The sequence below is a fragment of the Bipolaris victoriae genome (genome assembly GCF_000527765.1).
Source record: "Bipolaris victoriae FI3 unplaced genomic scaffold scaffold_144, whole genome shotgun sequence".
Lineage (NCBI taxonomy): Eukaryota > Fungi > Ascomycota > Dothideomycetes > Pleosporales > Pleosporaceae > Bipolaris > Bipolaris victoriae.
This window is the reverse complement of record NW_014575248.1, coordinates 19635-38550: the sequence shown is the minus strand read 5'-3', so window position 1 is coordinate 38550 and position 18916 is coordinate 19635. Positions and strand designations below refer to the sequence as shown.

General features: G+C 51.2%; 8 protein-coding genes across 8 annotated transcripts; 5 read left to right on the top strand and 3 right to left on the bottom strand.

Annotated features, from left to right (window-relative positions):
• Window positions 1–1223: 1223 nt before the first annotated feature.
• On the top strand, window positions 1224–3060 carry COCVIDRAFT_113205 (hypothetical protein; the record flags this gene model as incomplete). The annotated part of the gene is made up of 3 exons (XM_014695833.1): window positions 1224–1261; window positions 1342–2731; window positions 2794–3060. 3 exons carry the CDS (start codon window positions 1224–1226, stop codon window positions 3058–3060), a joined length of 1695 nt encoding a protein of 564 aa, XP_014551319.1.
• Window positions 3061–4395: 1335 nt separating this feature from the next.
• COCVIDRAFT_42357 (hypothetical protein) lies at window positions 4396–4934 on the top strand (the record flags this gene model as incomplete). The annotated part of the gene is made up of 3 exons (XM_014695832.1): window positions 4396–4481; window positions 4537–4678; window positions 4740–4934. The coding sequence occupies 3 exons, from the start codon at window positions 4396–4398 to the stop codon at window positions 4932–4934; spliced, it is 423 nt and encodes a 140-aa protein (XP_014551318.1).
• Window positions 4935–5118: 184 nt separating this feature from the next.
• COCVIDRAFT_31114 (hypothetical protein) lies at window positions 5119–5793 on the bottom strand (the record flags this gene model as incomplete). The annotated part of the gene is made up of 2 exons (XM_014695831.1): window positions 5119–5471; window positions 5592–5793. 2 exons carry the CDS (start codon window positions 5791–5793, stop codon window positions 5119–5121), a joined length of 555 nt encoding a protein of 184 aa, XP_014551317.1.
• A 2403-nt stretch (window positions 5794–8196) lies between these two features.
• On the top strand, window positions 8197–8933 carry COCVIDRAFT_113269 (hypothetical protein; the record flags this gene model as incomplete). The annotated part of the gene is made up of 3 exons (XM_014695830.1): window positions 8197–8286; window positions 8342–8641; window positions 8697–8933. The coding sequence occupies 3 exons, from the start codon at window positions 8197–8199 to the stop codon at window positions 8931–8933; spliced, it is 627 nt and encodes a 208-aa protein (XP_014551316.1).
• A 545-nt stretch (window positions 8934–9478) lies between these two features.
• COCVIDRAFT_20406 (hypothetical protein) lies at window positions 9479–12622 on the top strand (the record flags this gene model as incomplete). The annotated part of the gene is made up of 4 exons (XM_014695819.1): window positions 9479–9672; window positions 9723–9962; window positions 10020–10254; window positions 10307–12622. The coding sequence occupies 4 exons, from the start codon at window positions 9479–9481 to the stop codon at window positions 12620–12622; spliced, it is 2985 nt and encodes a 994-aa protein (XP_014551305.1).
• A 967-nt stretch (window positions 12623–13589) lies between these two features.
• On the top strand, window positions 13590–14694 carry COCVIDRAFT_113263 (hypothetical protein; the record flags this gene model as incomplete). Its single annotated transcript, XM_014695829.1, has 2 exons — window positions 13590–13711; window positions 13809–14694. The coding sequence occupies 2 exons, from the start codon at window positions 13590–13592 to the stop codon at window positions 14692–14694; spliced, it is 1008 nt and encodes a 335-aa protein (XP_014551315.1).
• A 364-nt stretch (window positions 14695–15058) lies between these two features.
• On the bottom strand, window positions 15059–17181 carry COCVIDRAFT_113260 (glycoside hydrolase family 78 protein; the record flags this gene model as incomplete). The annotated part of the gene is made up of 2 exons (XM_014695828.1): window positions 15059–16986; window positions 17067–17181. The coding sequence occupies 2 exons, from the start codon at window positions 17179–17181 to the stop codon at window positions 15059–15061; spliced, it is 2043 nt and encodes a 680-aa protein (XP_014551314.1).
• A 331-nt stretch (window positions 17182–17512) lies between these two features.
• COCVIDRAFT_42352 (hypothetical protein) lies at window positions 17513–18729 on the bottom strand (the record flags this gene model as incomplete). Its single annotated transcript, XM_014695827.1, has 2 exons — window positions 17513–18581; window positions 18656–18729. The coding sequence occupies 2 exons, from the start codon at window positions 18727–18729 to the stop codon at window positions 17513–17515; spliced, it is 1143 nt and encodes a 380-aa protein (XP_014551313.1).
• Between the last annotated feature and the right edge of the window lie 187 nt (window positions 18730–18916).

Below are 18916 nucleotides of genomic sequence, written 5' to 3'. Positions count from 1 at the left end.
AAGTGAATGGACGAAGTGATTCGAGTAGCGAGGACGTAACAGTGATCTGCACAGCAGGAGAGAGTGTCGTGATAGGAAATTGAGAAAGAATAAGACCCAGATAGGAAATAAGGAAATAGAGGAAAAAAGAGGAAAAGGAAGTGAGTGTTTGTGAGCTGGTTGTTGTGTTTGATGACTGATATGGTGCTACCTCAAGTACATGTTATATATCCAGGTGTTTCCTGCTGCCTCAACAAGTTGTTGAAAACGGAATAGCTGAATTCGCTGCTATTCTTGCTCATTGCGAATCTGGACCGCCATGGTTTCATGGTATCGCGAGTAGTCGCTGGGTGGACCAATGAGAGGCCAGAACCGCGATGCTTGGGAAAATGTCCGAGCTGCCGCACTGATGCACGTCGGCGGCTACAGCATAACAAGTCGACACACCAAATCTGGGGAAGCCATACACGTCCGCAGATTCAGAGCGGTACCTGAGGCATGTGGAGCCATGGTTTGATGTCTGGATCGGTTGGACGAGAGATGTTGTTGCGGCTCTTGTTGTACTTCCGCGGTCCCACACCAAGCTCCCGCCCAACCTCGCGCGCGGGAGCTATCCTCGGAAAGTGTTGAGGCTCAATCAGAGTCGCGGAAGGTTGAAACATTGTTCCAAAAGGATCGTTCACGCCCTTGGTGAGGGCGTTGTCCAAGAAACACCTGCGCTGATGAGAGGACGTCGGAATTTGCCACGTCAATGCTTGCCTATGGAACCAGTATGCGCGCGTATACATTGGTCAGTCATCGATGGACATGGTAGAAGTCTAGACAACTTCCATATCTAAATGGTAAAATGAGGCGTGTTTGCATAGTTGTGCACACAATGCTTTCATAGTACGCGCCTGTACGCGTCAGACAGCAAAGTGGGGCATTCCTTAACAAAGGAGTTCAAGATAAGAGTCTTGCAAGACATCAGAGACAACAGAGATTGTGTTGAGGTGTTGGAATGAAGGAGGTGGTATCAATGGTGGTGGTGGCATGACAAGTACGCCTTACGATGGCATGCTCCCCGCTTCCGACCTCGGGTGAGCTAGATGCGGCAGGTCCACGCGACCCAGCTCATGGATAGTTGGTCGCATACACGCGGCTTCCCGTGATATCTATAGCCGATAAGAAGAATCCACAGGCTTTAAAGTCTCACATGTGGCCGTTGATCGTGTGATCTTCAACTCTCAGAGTTAGCAACAACAATGGGTCTTTCAGAGTACTGGCAACATAAAGCCGACTGGTAAGTTGCTCCGAGCTTCACAAAGCCACTCTAATACCCCACACACTGTAAGAGAGTGTTGTCAGCTAAGTTTCCATCAGCAAACGTAAGCAGTCGGAGCGTGCTGCAAAAATTGCATCTCTTCCAGCACCATATCTTTCTCCTCTATCTCCACAGGAACGTACTATCCTCGGCAAACCCATACAGGAGCTTGTCCAAGATGTACAAAAGCAAATCACTAGCCCCGTTGATATCCTGAGAGCATACGGCAAGGTTGCCGTCAAGGCACATGAAAAGACCAACTGTGTGACTGAGATCTTGTTTCCAGAGGCTGAGGAATGGGCTGAGAAAGAGGTCAATCTCAAGGGTCCGTTGGCCGGTATTCCTGTTTCATTAAAGGACTCAATACAAGTCAAGGGCTTTGACACCTCAGTTGGCTATTCAAGAAATACCGGAAAGCCAGCTACTGAAGATGGAGTCATGGTCAAGCTACTCAAAGATGCCGGCGCCGTGCCTTTTGTAAAGACCAACCTGCCTACAACTCTTCTCTCATTTGAATCTACCAACGATGTCTGGGGACGAACCAAGAACCCACACAATGATAAGTACTCACCAGGTGGCTCAACAGGTGGTGAGTCGGCGCTGTTAGCATTCGGTGGTAGTCGCATTGGTATCGGATCCGACGTTGCTGGCTCTGTTCGTGCACCCGCTCATTTCTCTGGATGCTACTCGATACGATGCTCTACCGGAAGATGGCCAAAAGTAGGCATGAACACCAGCATGGCCGGCCAAGAAGGAATTCCCAGTGTCTTCAGCCCCATGGCGAGGACGCTGAACGACTTGACATACTTCACACGCAGCTTTATCCAGATGAAGCCCTGGAAATACGACTACACAGTGCACCCAATAGAATGGAGGGAAGAAATCGAGGAGGAATATCAGGAGAAGAAGAAACTACGCATCGGTGTCATGCGAACAGACCACGTTGTAGACCCATCACCCGCATGTGCACGCGCTCTGGATGAGACCGCAAAAGCCCTTGCAGCCGAAGGCCACGAAGTCTTCGACGTCGAGCCGCCATCCCCCTACGAAGCCCTACAAATCGCATCTCAGCTGCTCCTCAGCGACGGCGGCGGCGTCTTCCTAAGCCACTTCCGCACCGGCGAGTGGAACGACCCGGGCGCCGCCCAAATGGTCAAGTACATGCGTCTACCACGCTTCATAAAGTACATCCACTACCTCTACCTCAAATACATCAAGGGCGACTCCATCTGGGCCGGCCTAATGCGAGACTGGCACCCAAAGACTGCACACGAGCACTGGCAGCTTGTCGGCAGGCGCGAAGCCTTCAAGCAAAACTTCTTCCAGTGGTGGGATGAAAAGGCGAAAATGGATGTCATGCTCACGCCGCCAAACGCAACGCCTGCTGTGCCTCATGGCGGCATGCACGATGCAGTCAGCAGCTGCGGTTACACCTTTTTGTTCAACCTGGTACGTTTTGTGCTACTTTTAGCCTCCCCCTTTTTTTTGTTACATACTGACAAGTATCAAAGCTCGACTATTCCGTGGGCGTCATCCCGGTAACGCATGTTGATGCGAAGAAAGATGCTCTTCCGCCCAACTTTCAGCTGAAGAAGCTGAATGGTGTTGCACAGGGTGCGTATAAGCACTATGATGCTGAGAAGATGGAGGGTTTGCCTGTGGCTGTACAGGTTGTGGGACGGAGATTGGAAGAGGAGAAGGTACTTGCGATTATGGAGAGGGTGGAGGATGCGTTGGATAAGCATGGTGGACGTTATGAACTCTTGGAGATAGATTAAAACGATCGCTTCATGAGTGTATGCGTTAGAGAAAAATAAAATATTTGCAATTAGTGTGTTATTATGGCACTTTTGGACCATTATTGAGTTGAATTACATAGATACAGATGAGCCTTCGGTTCTCTCCATTTTCCGAGGGCTGATACGATGTTGCACAACTCGATCACATGTTGAAGATAAGCATTGCAAACAATGGATGCTTACAGATTCTGTTCCTCGATTAGCAATGTTCAGTATGATTAGTATTCAAGAAGAATGGTATAAAAGGCGGAAAGCAACAGCGTGGCGCCTTATCTCACGTTCCTCTTTCTTGTTCTAGTCAAGATCAGCCCCAGCCATTGCATTTCCCAATTTGATACGAATCCCAATCTCTTACCTATTCTAGAACTCACACCTCAAAAGCCTCATGCTGCTCTGTTGATCCCACGCCAATAGTGTAGGTACCGCCTCCGCTACCCAAAGCGACCCCCACCAGAAGCCATGCACGACACGACGCACACGCCCACCGGATCTAGGTGCATGATTCGCGAATGATTTGGAATACCACATGCCTAGCACCAACACAAACATCCATTCCACAATTCCATGCACACCACAAGAGCCGGGTCCGCATCGCGCGCCGCGTCTTCCCGCCTCGTCGTGCCCCGCTTCCGTCATTGGGCGCGCCTGCATGCCCCTCACATCTCTCGAATCCCGTCTCAAAGCGACGATTACCTTCGAGAGCAAGCGCGTTTTTGTTTGCTTATTGCGACCAATGTATCCACTCTCTTCCCGTTATTTCTTCTCTTACTCATGGGCCCATGAATCCGGTATAGACAAGCAAATGATCAGCTAGGTCCTTAATCATGGGACAACGCGCTCGAGAGGTCGATCAGCAAAGAAAGTGGATTACACAATAGAAAAACAACATGTCGTGCGGTCATTGGATGTAGTGGCATTCTTTGGATGGATCCGAACCACCTGTAACGCGGCGACTTGATGCGTGTAGCCCTGCAGGGTCAATACCTCATTGTGGATGCGGATAAACGGACTAGTGGAATTGGACGAATGTGTTTGGATCGGCCCCCATGCCGTATTGTTGCTGATACATTGGGGGACTAAGAGTTTCCGGCATGCAGGTGAGAGAGGGGAGGCTGCATTTCCGGTGCGCGTTGGTTGGGAGCTAAGGAGGGGTGGAGGTAGAGTGAGGAAAGAGGGGTGCTTGAGCTGAGCAGAAGGGAGGGAGCTACGTATATAAGGTATTTGCCTTGCCCTTCCTCTCGAGAGGACCTTGTTGGACATTCTACATCGACCTATTTTTATACTACACACCTATCTCACACTTGATTCGAGACAATGACGGACTTCAAGGGATCGTGCCACTGCAAGCAGACGGAGTGGACGGCGACACTTCAGCCGGATCAACAGGCGCATATCCTTTGGTGAGCTTTTACCTGAGATCATGAGGAGAACAGAGGTGCTGATGAGGAGATACAGTCACTGTAACACGTGCAAGGAGCTCTCCGGCGCGACATACACGCTCAACCAGATCATTCCCGCCAAGGCGCTTAAGATCACCAAGGGCGATGACTTGGGCAAATACACATACAAGGGTGACTCTGGCAAGAGTGTTCACTGCGTACGTTACTCTGTCCCCGTTTTGGAGAATGCATATGCTGATAGTCCTGTTTTTGGAATAGTTTTACTGCAAGAACTGCACTGCGCACGTATACCACCAGCAGGAGGTCCTCGGCCCGGACAACATTGTTCTGAGGACCGGACTATTGGAGCAGGGACTCAAGGACTTCAAGCCGGGCGCGGAGATCTTTGGCAAGGATCGCCTGCCATGGGAGAAGGAGGTTGCGACCACTTTCGATGTTCTGCCACCCTCATAGACGGTTGAACTTGCCGCATGATGAACCATCAGTTGAACAGCATTCTAGCAATAGAATAAAATATATATTGCATCCGCGAGAAATGATGAATTTTCTAGGACTTTATGTTGAATATTGAGATAGGTATCATGATGCTGCTGTCTCCTCTTCCGATCTGGTATCTAATTTCCACTTGACCAACCTTCTAATCCTCAAGCGGCGGGAATTTCCTCAAAAAGTGACTTGGGCATTCGTAACCGCCTGGGTTGTGGTCCAAGTATAGTTGGTGATACTCCTCGGCGTCCCACCACTTGCCTGCAGGCAGAATCTCTGTTGCTACAGCGCCCTTCCACCACTGCTTGTTTACTTTGTCTGTGACTTCTCGCGCAATCTTCTCTTGCTCGGCATCGTGGTAAAAGATAGCTGAGCGGTATTGGGTGCCAACATCTGGACCCTGACGGTTTGGCGTTGTGGGATCGTGCATTTTGTAAAAGAACTCCAGCAACGAGCGATAGGTTACTTTTGTCGGGTCGTACACTACTTGTAGTGCTTCGGCGTCTGTTTGTGCATGTGTTAGTATCAACTATTTTCTGACTTATTTTTTTACCCCAGTCTCGGTCGCACAGTCATAGCAAAAACTATGGCAGGTAGAACCATGCAGAAAGTGAATATACATACGGCCGGTCCTTCCACTGCACACAGCTCTGTATCCCGGGTTCTCGGTGTCGCCGCCAATGTAACCAACGCGCGCATCGTATAGACCCTTGTCCTTATACTCTTTGCGGTACATATGCTCGACGCCCCAGAAACAGCCCGCTGCAAGGGTGGCCGTGTGTGCGCCCGAGGGCACTGTCATGGGCTGTGCGGGCGCGTTGGACATTGTGCTGAAGGGCCGCAGGAGCTTAGTCAGAAAGGACATGGAAAAGAGGGTGGGGAGGAGGGTTACAAGGAAGATAGTAAGGGACTTCAGGATGGCGGGGCTTGTTGTGGGAGAATATGAAGAAAAGGAAATGAACGGGTTGCGATATGTCCGCCGCTGACAAAACGGACAGAGACGGCGGCGATGATGCCATGATTAGAATGGACAAATCGAGGAGGGGGTGCTTCAGCCACACTTGTGGCGGTGCATGGTGGCGTGGCGGGGTCGAGTATCGGACTTGTCAGTTACTCTACTCCAGCTCTGGTCAGCTTCGGCTTGTACATTATCTTTTGCTCAGGGAGGATTGCTTTGGCCATCACATCCTTCGCTTTTTATCGATTTCGCCCTGCAACTCTTGACACGTCGCTATATATTGTGGCTCCTGCGCGCATTGGACGCAGTTCTCCGCTTTGCCAGGTTTGTACCTTTATCCGGACCTTAGTCGGTGGAAATCGTCCTATGCCGACTGGTAAAACACAGAACACCTGCTTGTGGCGCCCTGGCCAGTCTCTGTCGCGCCCTCATCGCGTATCGCTGACCGAACCTGCAGTCGAGCAGTCAGGATTTGTCTTTGCGTTACCTGCCGCTGCTGGTGCTGCTGAAAAAAACCTCGGCTTGCTGGAAGATCTGGACGCTCATCCTTCAAGCCACAATACCCTTGCTGGCTTCCCGCTCATCTGGGGATGGCCAATAGGAATAGTTTGCGACAAACGAGTGCTGGGTGTGTATCAGCCTCTCCCAGACGTCTTTCATCCCTTCAGTGCTTTCTCTTACCTATTGTTATATGTGCACTGGGCAACAGACTATTACTCATATAACCAAATGAAGCGAACCTCCCCCGACCTATACTCCTCTCTTTTTTGGCACCCCAATGATAAACTTTCCTTATAAATCTGGCTCGACCTATCATCCCGGTCATGGCATCCCGACAGGCCTTGTGTAATCAACGCTCAATTTATTTGGCCAGGACCTTCTCGTTGGCTGCATATCCAGCTCTTGAACCGGCAGTAGTCGTTCCTCAGCTCGTACGATGACCCAGCTGTCGTAGCTTACCACCAAGTTGCCGCATGCATTCTGCGGCAGCATCCTGCATGCATCGTAACCAGCCATTCCCCAAGTATTTTTGGACCTGTTTCCAGACTCCAGAATCTACCCCTGCAGGATATCGTGTTCGCTAAAATTGATTAAAGGCAGGGTCTCGAGCAGCGATGGAGTGACAAGCTTTAATCTAAAGTTAATCTAGCCGCCAAGAGGCAAGTCCTATCGTTTCATTCACGATATCAACATACTATCATCCTCTATACATGACAACCACCGAACGGCTCCATCAGACGGACACGATGGACCCGCAACTTCCGTACATTCTACCGCCAGCGTATTGCCGACGGGATGGACTGATCAAAGCCGCCACCCGTGTGCATATGTAACCCCCTGCTGTACTCCCAAGACTCTTACCCAGCTTCCAGGCCCGTGTTTCTATTCTAGGCCTGATGCCCCGGGAAAATATACTCACTTCAATTCCTTCTCAATCTATCCCCACTGTACTCGCCGCGCGAATTTTGAATGCGAGATAGAAGCGAGCATGTGACCCACCGTTCGAGCAAAAGTTTGGTACACTAACTATCACCTGATGTGTGAAAGCTATGGGTTCCATGACCACTATATCCCCGTTGCTCGTATCCATCATCTAACCGTCCTATCTATCCACGCGACAAAGTCGTACAGGCACAAGAGTCCGGTACTGTCGGCAGTCAGATTCTGTGCCACTCGTCACTGTAAAAGAAGCACTTAGAGCATGGTTCAGGTACTCTGACACCCGTAAGGTTGGAATCTTGGCATGTGATTGCCATTCAAACAGGAATAGTGCCCTGAAGCAGGGTATATGGTGAAAGGACGCTATCGTGTCATATTGACCTGGACAAGTATGGTGCTTTGGAGAAGGTCTCCGATAGGACGACGCTATCGCGTACCCCAGATATTAGATTCAGCCATACAGACGAGTTACAGTTACCACAGCGGAAACAAGTTACAGCTTGGCAATGGATACAATACCTCAGCTGAGCAGAATATCGAGTCCTAGTCCTATGAAAGCAAGTGGGCGTTTTGTTCAGCCGTTTTTCGATATTGCAGGCGGCACTTGGCAGCGGTTATCGTGCTCTGTAGGCTGCTGCTGAAACTCACCAGATGGTTGCTACGGTGCTGACTGCCGCACTCACGGGAAATGAGAAGATGCCGGTTGAAAAGGTATATAATCTGGTCCATTTGCCCATATGATCGTCACTCAGCTTCCACTCCGAGCACATTCTCCCATAGCAATACCTCCACTTTTTGTATCACAGAAAGATTATCAATCAATCACCCAACATGAAGTGGTTCTTGGCTCTCCTTCCTCTCGCGGCAGCAGCACCTGCCATGCCGACCGTCGAGCTCGGTGATGCTCCACCAGCGGGTTCGGTAAGCGTCTTGCTACACACAAGAGATCAGAGGACATATAGCTTACACAGGACAGGTTACCATCCGCGGTGTCAGCTATGGAGGAACCGGTTGCCCACAGGGAACCATGAGCTCCCAGATCAGCAGTGACAGGACTGTCGTTACGCTCATCTTCGACTCCTACATTGCTTCAATTGGTCCCGGCATCGCCGTCACTGAGCAGCGTAAGAACTGCCAGCTGAACGTGGACATCAAATACCCTGGAGGCTTCCAGTACTCCATCCTGTCTGCCGACTACCGCGGTTACTCTGCCATCCAAAAGGGTGTCACCGGCACACTCAAGTCAACCTACTACTTCTCTGGCCAGACTGCTCAGGTAAGTCTATACTGTGATGTGAGGCACTAAGAACTAGCTCTAACGCCGTCTTCAGACCAGCACCCAATACACCTTCGAGGGACCCGCCAACGGCGACTACCTCAAGCATGACACGGCCGATAGCACGTCGGTTGTGTGGTCGCCTTGCGGCACTACTGGCATGCTCAACATCAACTCACAAGTCCGCCTGACTACCACCAACTCCTCCGCCACTGGTCTGCTCACCACCGACTCTACTGATCTCAAGTTCACCCAAGTTGTGTACGTGCAGTGGCAGAAGTGCACTGCGTAGATGGCTGATTGCAGTTGATGCAGGCCCAAAAACCTAACTAGCTGGATAAGCGTGAATGGGCCATGGGAGCTGAGCGTTGGAGATCTTGCGTGGAGGAGGTGCCGTGGCGATGATTGGATGATTTGATGGCTTGCTCGTTTATATTTTGATGTCTGTAGTTACTTGAATGAGATGCGCATCTCCCACTACTTTTCTGTACTGCTATGGTGCCCAATAATTTGATGATATGTACTAGAGATGAAGCAGAAGGTGGTGGCAATGTGCCAGTGTAGTAGGGTCATGAGACGAAACTAGCCTTTGCCATACGTCGGAAAAGGTGGAGATGGGAGGCCGGTCTTGGCATTCAGGGTCATGGTTGCCCTATCCGAGACCCCTGTCTGTTTACTGTGGCCGTGCGTCGGACAACAGAAGTTGGGGAGCAGTCCAACACCGTCATTGAGCCCACCAGTCAGCCACACCACCACTCTTTACATACAGCGTGCTGCTCAATACCAGACGCTGTGTACCATAACTGACGTTTCAGTTCATATCCCCACGGCGCAACCATGGCCGCTGCGGGCGCGTCCTCCATCTCTGTCACCGTACGAGTCCGCCCTTTCACCATTCGAGAGGCAGCCCAGGTGACGCGCAATGACGACCAAACACTGTTCCTCGGCGATGGCTCGCTGGCCGGAGTGCCTGCACCAAAAATTCACAAGGGCATCCGGCCGGTGATCAAAGTCATGGATGAAAAGTGCTTGTATGGCAACTCAGGAGTACCACGCCAGTGTTGGGCTAACATGGTTTCAGGATATTCGACCCCCCAGAAGACAGCGCTATACATAGGTTCGGCCGCTCAACAACCGGACCTCAAGGCAAGCGAGCAAAGGACCAAACATTTGCATTCGACAGAGTATTCGACGACACGACTTCCCAGAGCGATGTATACGAAGCCACGACGAAGCCTTTGTTGGATAGTGTGCTTGAAGGATACAATGCAACCGTCTTTGCATATGGTGCTACAGGTTGTGGAAAAACACATACCATCACGTATGTCTATGCACACCGCCGTTTAACATGGGAGGGGCAGAACTGACCTGTGTCCAGTGGAACATCACAGCAGCCCGGCATAATCTTCCTCACTATGCAAGAACTCTTTGAGAAGATTCAAGAAGTGCAGGATGAAAAGGCCACCGAAATTACACTCTCGTACCTAGAGATCTACAACGAGACGATTCGCGACTTACTGGTGGAAGGTGGCAGCAAGCAGGCCCTGATGCTACGGGAAGATGCGAACCAAGCAGTTTCAGTAGCTGGATTGTCAAGCCACAGGCCGCAAAATGTTGGTCAAGTTGAATTTGCGTGAATCGCCCCCAATTGCTGACAAGATGTAGGTTCAAGAAGTCATGGATATGATTGTTCGCGGTAACGAATACCGAACCATGTCTCCTACCGAAGCCAATGCTACCTCGTCTCGATCTCACGCTGTTCTCCAAATCAATGTCTCGTCCAAAGACCGCAACGCCTCCGTCAACGAGCCCCACACCATGGCTACGCTCAGTATCATCGATTTAGCGGGAAGTGAGCGAGCTAGTGCTACCAAGAACCGCGGAGAGCGACTGACTGAGGGTGCCAACATCAACAAGTCTCTTCTGGCATTGGGAAGCTGTATCAATGCCCTGTGCGATCCACGGAAACGCAACCATATTCCATATCGTAATTCGAAGCTCACCCGATTGCTCAAATTCTCGCTCGGAGGCAACTGCCGCACTGTTATGATTGTTTGTGTCAGCCCGTCAAGTGCCCATTACGATGAGACACAAAACACATTACGCTATGCCAATCGCGCGAAGAACATCCAGACCAAGGTCACCAAGAACGTATACAACGTCAACCGCCACGTCAAAGACTACCTAGTCAAGATTGATGAGCAAAGACACTTGATTGAAGAATTGATGAAAAAGCAAAAGGATTTTGAGGGTAGTGCATTCATCAAATACCAAAAGCAGAGCGAGAAGAAGGACGGTATTCTACGGGATGCTATCATACGTCTACGTCAAGCCTATGCGGATTCGGAGCCCGAACGTCGAGAGCGATTCAATATGTCCAAGACACTGAAACAAGCTGAAAAGCGCATCTCGCTCATCTCTTCTTGGATTGCAGCATTCGACAACGTCAGAGATATCAGGGAAAACGAAGAGATGCCATCGCAAATCACTGCGATGAGGGACACTGCGGTCGGGATTTCAGCCGAGCTCGAGCAAACAAGACAGCATTGCCACCGCCGTTTGGAGCGTACCAATTGGACAAGTAAGATGGACACTGCCCTCCAAGTAGGACTGAGGGGTCTGGCAGAGGTGGACAACAACGCCGATGGCCGTGACGCTGCCAATCTGACAAGAGAATACGAACTCCTCAAGTCGAATGCAGACCGCGAACTTTTCAATGCTCTGCTTGACCAAGAACGAGGCGGTGACGCTGCCATTGTCCAAGTGCTTGTTCAAGCGCACATTGAAACTGTTGCAATCCTGAACCAGATCACTCAAATGGACGAAGCCGATGCAGTCGCCGCCGCACGCAAATTACTAACAAAGATCATGAACGCGTGTACAACCGCCACTTCACAAGCTATTCGTCCAGATGGCGGCTTGTCAGTCGCTGGATTCTCTGAATCGAACTACAAAGGCACGCCGAAGCGAAAGAAGCCTATCAACATCATAGAACCCTCTCCAATGCGCCCATTGGCCTTACCGACACTGGCTGATGCGTCTCATCTCACTGCATCGCCTGCTAAAGCGTCACCACGCCGAAAGAAGCTCATGAGTGGAGTGAAGAAGGGCATCCAGTTTTCTCCCATGAAGAAGAAGTCGCCCTCGAAGATTAAGCGAGGAGTACGGTGGAGGGACGATACTGAGAACGGCACACTTGCAGAGTTCCAAAAGACACCTGAGCATGTTGAAGGTACCCCAACTACCACCTCAATCGACATGCCGCAGCCAAACTTCACCGCTCCCGCTCCCGCTCCCGCACCAAGATCAGACGGAAGCAGCTCTTCGCCCATACCCACGCCGCCAAAGGCGTCTGTGGACCTCAAAGGCACATCGCGATTCGCAGTTGGCGCTCTTTCGAAACGGCCAGACGGTTCGCCTACTTCCCGCATCCCCGCCCTATATACCTCGGATTCTGACGGCGCGTCTCCTCTACGCGAGATTGCCAGCAACCCGCGTGGTTCTGGGTTGAGTCACGTACAGAGCGCATCTTCTGATGCTGCGGCTGAAGCAGATAGCGGTAATTCCAGCTCAGAAGGAGAAAAGTGGACAGCATCAGATGCACGCAAGATTAGCCACGCAATTAGGCGGCGCTCTTCTACCAATGCAGGCTCGGTACCAATCAGCCGCGCTCACCGGCGCCGCAGCCCAACCGCAGCGACCATTGGAAGTCCGCCTGGCGAGAACTCACTTCTATCTGCGGGTGCAGCACGCCGCATGGTCAAGTCCAATCACGAAGCTGACTGGAAACACAGCGTACTCAGTCCGCGAGTCACGCCCATCATGAAAGGTGCTGCGAGACGTACTACTGTAGCTAATGGTGACGACCGACCACGGGAGGCGCCGGCAAGCCTAAGTTCGCGAGCACCTGTTCGCATTACCAGTGGCTCTTCTGCGAGAGGTACTAGCCTGATGCCTAACTCTAAGGGTGTTTGGCGTTGATTGCTTTCTTCCTGGAGAGAACAACACGCAAGTATTCAGAAAATGCATTATTAGGGGTTTGATGCTTCTTCTATGAGACTTCCCAGTCTCATGTTCGTTTCCTTTCGATCGCATATCTCTCAACTTTACGTTACCCTTTTCCCTGTCACACTCTCACGTCTCAAGCATGAAAATTCACATTTAGAAGTATCAATGACACGGTTGGCCGGCTGGGTTGGCGTTTGTATACCATCTTTCTGCCCATGGCAGCGATGCGGATTCGTTGGCTGTTTTGTTAGACTGCATTTTGGGTTGTATTGCGATGCACTGGTCATGTCTTGATCGTTTTGGTTTTTCTCTGGTGTAACTGTCTTGGTCGAATCGTAGGCTGCTCTTGTATCAGTCCCGTCAGTAGCATTTCCTTTTTAATGTCTATGACAGTCTGTTTTTCATGACTGTTTATGTAATGCCATGATGACAGTAAAATTTATTTTCACTGTGTTTTCACATGGCACCACGTCTTGCTGTTAATGGCAGCAGAAACGAGCTTGCTCTACGTAGTACAAGTACTCTTCGGCCAATCTCGGCGCAATCGGAAAGCAAGTAGCAGCTCTAAACATCATGACCTCGGGATCAACCTACTAGTACAATTCCACTTTTACTCAATAACCCCGCAACGTCATTTTCGAGCTTCTGGGTCCATTGAACGCACGCTAATGGATACAGGAACGGACGAGAAACGGATGGAAGACCTGGGAGTGCAAAAGGTGCTGATCAATACTATAACTATTCTTGTATTTAAAGATAATATGAAGTGGCATTTACCCCACTATCCTACCACTATTACTGACTGCGTCGTTCCAATATCATTGCTACAAGATTCGAGTATATCCCTCTTGAACTAGTTAAGAATTCAGATCTTTTCTGGCCTAGAATACATTGTCTTGTCTAGAGGGAAGGAAAAGATATCAACCTGAATCAGACAAAAATGAAGGAAGCTCAGGTTTCTAAGGGAATGGTGGTTACGATCAAGGATGTTGAGATTCCACAGCCAGGTCCCAAGCAAGTCATTATCAAGGTTGTAGTGAGCGGAAGTAATCCTAAGGACTGGTAAGTTTTCTTCCTTTCTTTACCATTCACGCCATCCCCGTAAATCCTTTTCACCTCCAAGATATCGTTCCGATCTAACACAAGGACCAACAAACAGGAAACTCCCTGAAATGGGCTATATGAACGATGCCAACACAGGCGACGATATTGCCGGCTATGTGCACAGCGTCGGCTCCGAAGTCTACGAGTTCAAGCCAGGAGACCGCGTCGCTTCTTTCCACGAAATGATGACGCCTGGCGGCAGCTTCGCAGAGTACGCCGTAGGCTGGCAACACACGACTTTCCACATCCCCAAATCCGTGTCTTTCGAAGAAGCATCTACAATCCCCCTCGCCGCCATGACATCAGCAATCGGCCTCCAGTTGCGCCTCGGTCTCCCGGACCCATGGACTCCCGTGCCAGACGGCAAAAAGCTACCCCTAGTCGTCTACGGCGGCGCCACCGCCGTCGGCGCCTTTGCCATCAAAATAGCTCAAAAAGCGAATATTCATCCCATCATCGCCGTCGCAGGCCGCGGTATCTCCTATGTTGAATCGCTACTAGACCGCTCCAGAGGCGACACAGTCGTCGATTACCGCAACGGCGACGAAGCCGTCGTAAAAGGGATCCGAGATGCGCTTCAAGGAGAAAAACTTACTTACGCCTTTGACGGCGTGTCCGAAAAAGGCTCGTACATCAATATCAGCAAGGTGATTGAGCCCAATGGCGCGATTGCGCTCGTGCTGCCTAGTAAAAAGGAGGATGATCTACCGAAGACTTTGACGGTGACGATGACGCAGGTGGGGTCGGCGCATAAAGAGGATGCAGACTTTGCGCATGTCATGTTTAGGTGGATGGCGAGGGGGTTGCAGGAAGGCTGGTTTAAGGGACATCCGTTTGAGGTTGTGCCGGGGGGGTTGCAGGGTGTGCAGACGGGATTGAGGGATTTGAAGGAGGGGAAGGCGAGTGCGGTTAAGTATGTTTATAAGATTGGAGAGGAGTAAGAGTTTTTTTAAGGGTATGAGGTAGTGAAAAAAAGAGATTTATATATTTGAGGGTTAAGGGGTGGTCAGAAGAGGTCTAAGTGTGGTATGTCTTGCGTGATTCCACAGAGAGATAAGTATCTTTTTTTTCGATATAGCAACATGATTTACCTGATTCAAATTGTTGATGTGAAATTGTCTATACGTAGCGTGGCAACTAATAATGTCTACACGTTTGCTTTGACGGAAAGACACACCGGTTGGCTACAGTAATTTGCAGTCGGCAGTCTTATATCATGTCCTAAAGTATGTCAGTCCGCAGTACTCAACACAACAGAAGATGAGCATACACTAATATTTCACTGTACTTCTAGTAAATCGAATCCTAGTTCGAAACACGAATACTATACTTCCCACCCGCCAACTCAAACACCGCCTGCCCATCCTCAACCACATATTCCTCCCTACCCAAAACAACCTCATTAACCACCACCTCGCCACCCTCCCCCTCAACCGGCAACTTCACCACACCCCTCGTCCCCACCGGCGTCTCAACCACAACCCCATACCCCCCCTCCCCCCTCTCCCACTTAACCCTAAACACCCCCAACCCCGTCCTAAACCCCGCCTCCGCCCTCTTCAAATCCCCAAATCCGGGCTGAATCTCCCACCTCCTCCCCTTAGGCTCCATAACCCTTAATCCCGCCACCCACTCCGTCAACGCACTCGTCGGACCACTACTCCAGCCATGGCTATGACTCACATAACTAGCATCATTCTCATACCCCCTCTCCGCGCGATACCCAAACGTTCCATCCGTCCTGTACCCCTCGATGACGGTACTACTATACGTGCCGTTGAGGTGCTTAGCGTACCAGCCCCAGCTTCGGCGTATGAGATCGAGGCCGCGGTCTGCGCGGCGGGATTTAAAGTGCGCTTGGATTTCGAAGCCGGAGATGAAGGGGGAGATGTTACCGGGGAGTTCGGGGGGTTGGGCGCCAAGCGGGGTCCAGTTGAGGGTCAAGGCGGTGGAGATTGAAGATGCGGTTGAGGAGTTTGGTGGGACGAGGGAGAAGAGGAGGGCGAGGCTGTTGGCGTCTTGGGGGTGGAGAGATGTGCTTGTGGCATTATCGCGGAAGGCGCCGTAGGAGGGGTCGAAGGAGTGGGTTAGGAGGGCAGTTTGGAGGGAGATGGCGCGGGTGCGCCATGTGGAGGCTAGGGAGGTGGTGTCGTTGAGCCAGGTTGCGAGGAGGGCGCTGGCTTGGAGGGTGTGAAAGAGAAGGACGTTTGCGGCTGTGTTGTTGGAGCCGGTATTCCAGCGGCCCCAGTCGCGAGTACCGGTTTGATTGAGGAGTCCCGACGAGTCTACTTTGGCGTAGATGTAGTCAATGGCCTTGAGGTACTTGGCCCAGTTCTTCAGAACAAAGTCTGCGTCGCCAGTGTACAGCATGTAGTTGTACGTCCCGATCAGCGTCCACATATGGTACGTATCGCTCTTCTGCTGCAACAAAGGCGGCCCAGATTCCGGCAACGACCCATCCTCATTCTGATAATCAAACATGACCTGCAACGCATTCCGCACACTCTCCATATCCCCCGTACTCACAAACGCAGACGGCACCGCGATCCCCATATCCCCCGGCCAAACCGCCCGATCCCTCTTCGCCCCATCAACCAAGATACTCGACCCAGGCCCCAACGTCCCATTATTCGCCCACCCCTTGTCGAGCATAGGGACCCACCGCCCGGTATTCGGCGGCACAGCATTCGTTTGCAGCGTATACGCACCACCATACCAAATAGCATTAAGCCACGAGTCGTCACAGTAAAAATACCCCTGGTACGCGCGTAAATTCGACCACGTAGGCTGAAAACTCAATTCCAGCTGCGCATCAGTCAGTACAACATGCGTCGCCGTATCCGTAAGCAGGAACACAGTCATGTATTTAAACCCGCCTCTTAGCACCTCATCCGGCATCGTATACGACCCTGGTCCCGCGCCGCCGGAAACGTTGAAATACAACGCTCCATCTCCTTCTCTTGAGAATTTTCCGTTTGATGAGTCAGATGAGTAGCCGACCCAGTTCAGTGCTTCGGAGAAGGCGATACCGATGGTGCCTGTGCCGTTACTGGTATAGGTGAGCGTTGCAATGCCGCCGACTTCGTAGCCAAAGTCGAATACAACGGTCGTGCCGTTGCCGCGCAGAGTGGCGGTGCGCGGGTAGCTGGCGGGACGACGGTCGCGCAGTGTGAAGACGGAGCGGGGGCGCACGGTGCGGTTACGGGGTGCGTAGATTGATTGGTCCCAGGGTCCTTTTGGGTGACAATGTTAGGAGTAAGTTGGAGTGAAAATGAGAATTTCGGGGGGAGAGAGAAAAGGAGAGGTTACGGACCGGGGAATGCGGCTTCAGTTGGTCCTGTGCAGATGGTGTCTCGCCAACATCCTGCTGCTAAAATGTCCAATGGGAATAGTAAGAGTGTAATGATTGTCCATGCCAATGTTAACATAGCTATTGTGCTCAAGATGGACCCGTAAGATATCGATGATTCAGTGACACAGCTCGCGACTCAATTGTATATATCTCGAGAACACTATACACGACTCGGCATGCAATATGCCGAGCGGGCGCACCGGGCCGGGGACAAGTCGTATGCATGCAAGAAGATCAGCAATGCGGGGGAACGAGGTACATAGACGCCACAGTAAGACGATGGATCGTGCCTTGCATGTCACTGACTAACGCACCATATTCCATCATATCAACAAAGTCGTAATTCCGTCCTAATAGACTCGCAGCAGAGAAACCCGGCTATCCTTCCAACACCATCGATCTCACGTCTACAACTTTCCCTTGACCCCCTTCCCTAGAATCTCCTCCCTCCTCTTAACATCCACATCCCTCGGCCCCTCCTTCTTAAACTTCGCAGTGATGACCCACTCCCTAATCCCTCTCCTACCCTGTCCCTGGTCCTCCACTTCTTTGCCCGGTCGATCCAAAACAAGCACGGCTGTGCTCTTATCTACGCCGCCAATACCATCCTGCTCGCTCTCACCGTACTCACCCTTGCCTAAGACAATGGGCGAGATACAAGCTTCAGTGAACGGAACCTCAGGCTGGCCATTGTAGATGCGTGGCTTCTGCAGGAAATCAAGGAGTCTACCGCGCTCGGCCTGGAGTTCAGATAGCGAGGGAGTAGGTGAAGATGGCGAAGTTACGGTTGCAGCTAGATACGGGGAGAGCATGAGTGTGAGGAAGAATTGCGGGGGAAACAAGATGATTCTGTTTTGCCGTGCGAGATCAATCCATTTGTTTGGAGGTAAGAAACGTGCGGCAGTATGTTCGATGCCTCCGTCGTGCCTGGGCTTCGGAATGATGATTTCGGCCTCTTCTTCCAGGCCCGAAGCGGGTGGCGTGCCCTGGAGAGCAGTATGCTTTGTTGGTGACCCAGAGCCAAGAGGGAGCAGGTAAATATACATTTGTGTCGTAAAACGCTTGGGCAGGCTCTCGGGCGTTACCTGTGGCGTTACCCAGCGGGTAAAGGGAATTAGTGATTCAGTGTCGGGTACTGCTCCCCATTTTTCCAACAAGTCTCCAAACTTGATTTCGCCGCTATGAACGGCTTTTCTACCTTGCTCTCTTTCCTCATCGCTGATTTCGGTAAATAGTTTACCAGTCTTCTTGCTCTTGGCTAGGACGATACCGCATTCTTCAAATGTCTCGCGGATGGCTGCCATGCGATATGCGGGTCCATCTCGATGCCTGTCAGGATGGTCTGGACCAGGCATCTCGCCATCGTGGGTCTTTGAGACTGCACCACCAGGGAAGACATGTGCAGAAGCAAAGGTAGAAGCCTTTGACACGCGATGGAGGAGCAAAATTTGATTTGTTGGAGATATTAAGAGTACGCTTGGTATTTTTAGCATGTGTCGTGTAACAAGTTCGGCTCGTTGCCTATCAATGTAATTTGGACTCCAGCCTACCTTGCGCTTGGCCTGGGAACAACAGGCGTCTTGGCCGGTTTCTTGGGCGATTGATGATCTGGCCTTGTAGACATGCTGCACTTCTGGAGTCTAAGTATCCCTCGCTGGTCAAGAGGTAAGCTTGTTGTCAACCAGAGCAAGGGTCGCGCGTGGTGCTGCAGTAGAAGAGTTGAGGATGAGCGAACAGCTGGTCGTATCGGATTCTGAAAACTCGACAATGAGAATTGGGCTTTGATCTTGAGCGAGATTGGATTTGTTTTG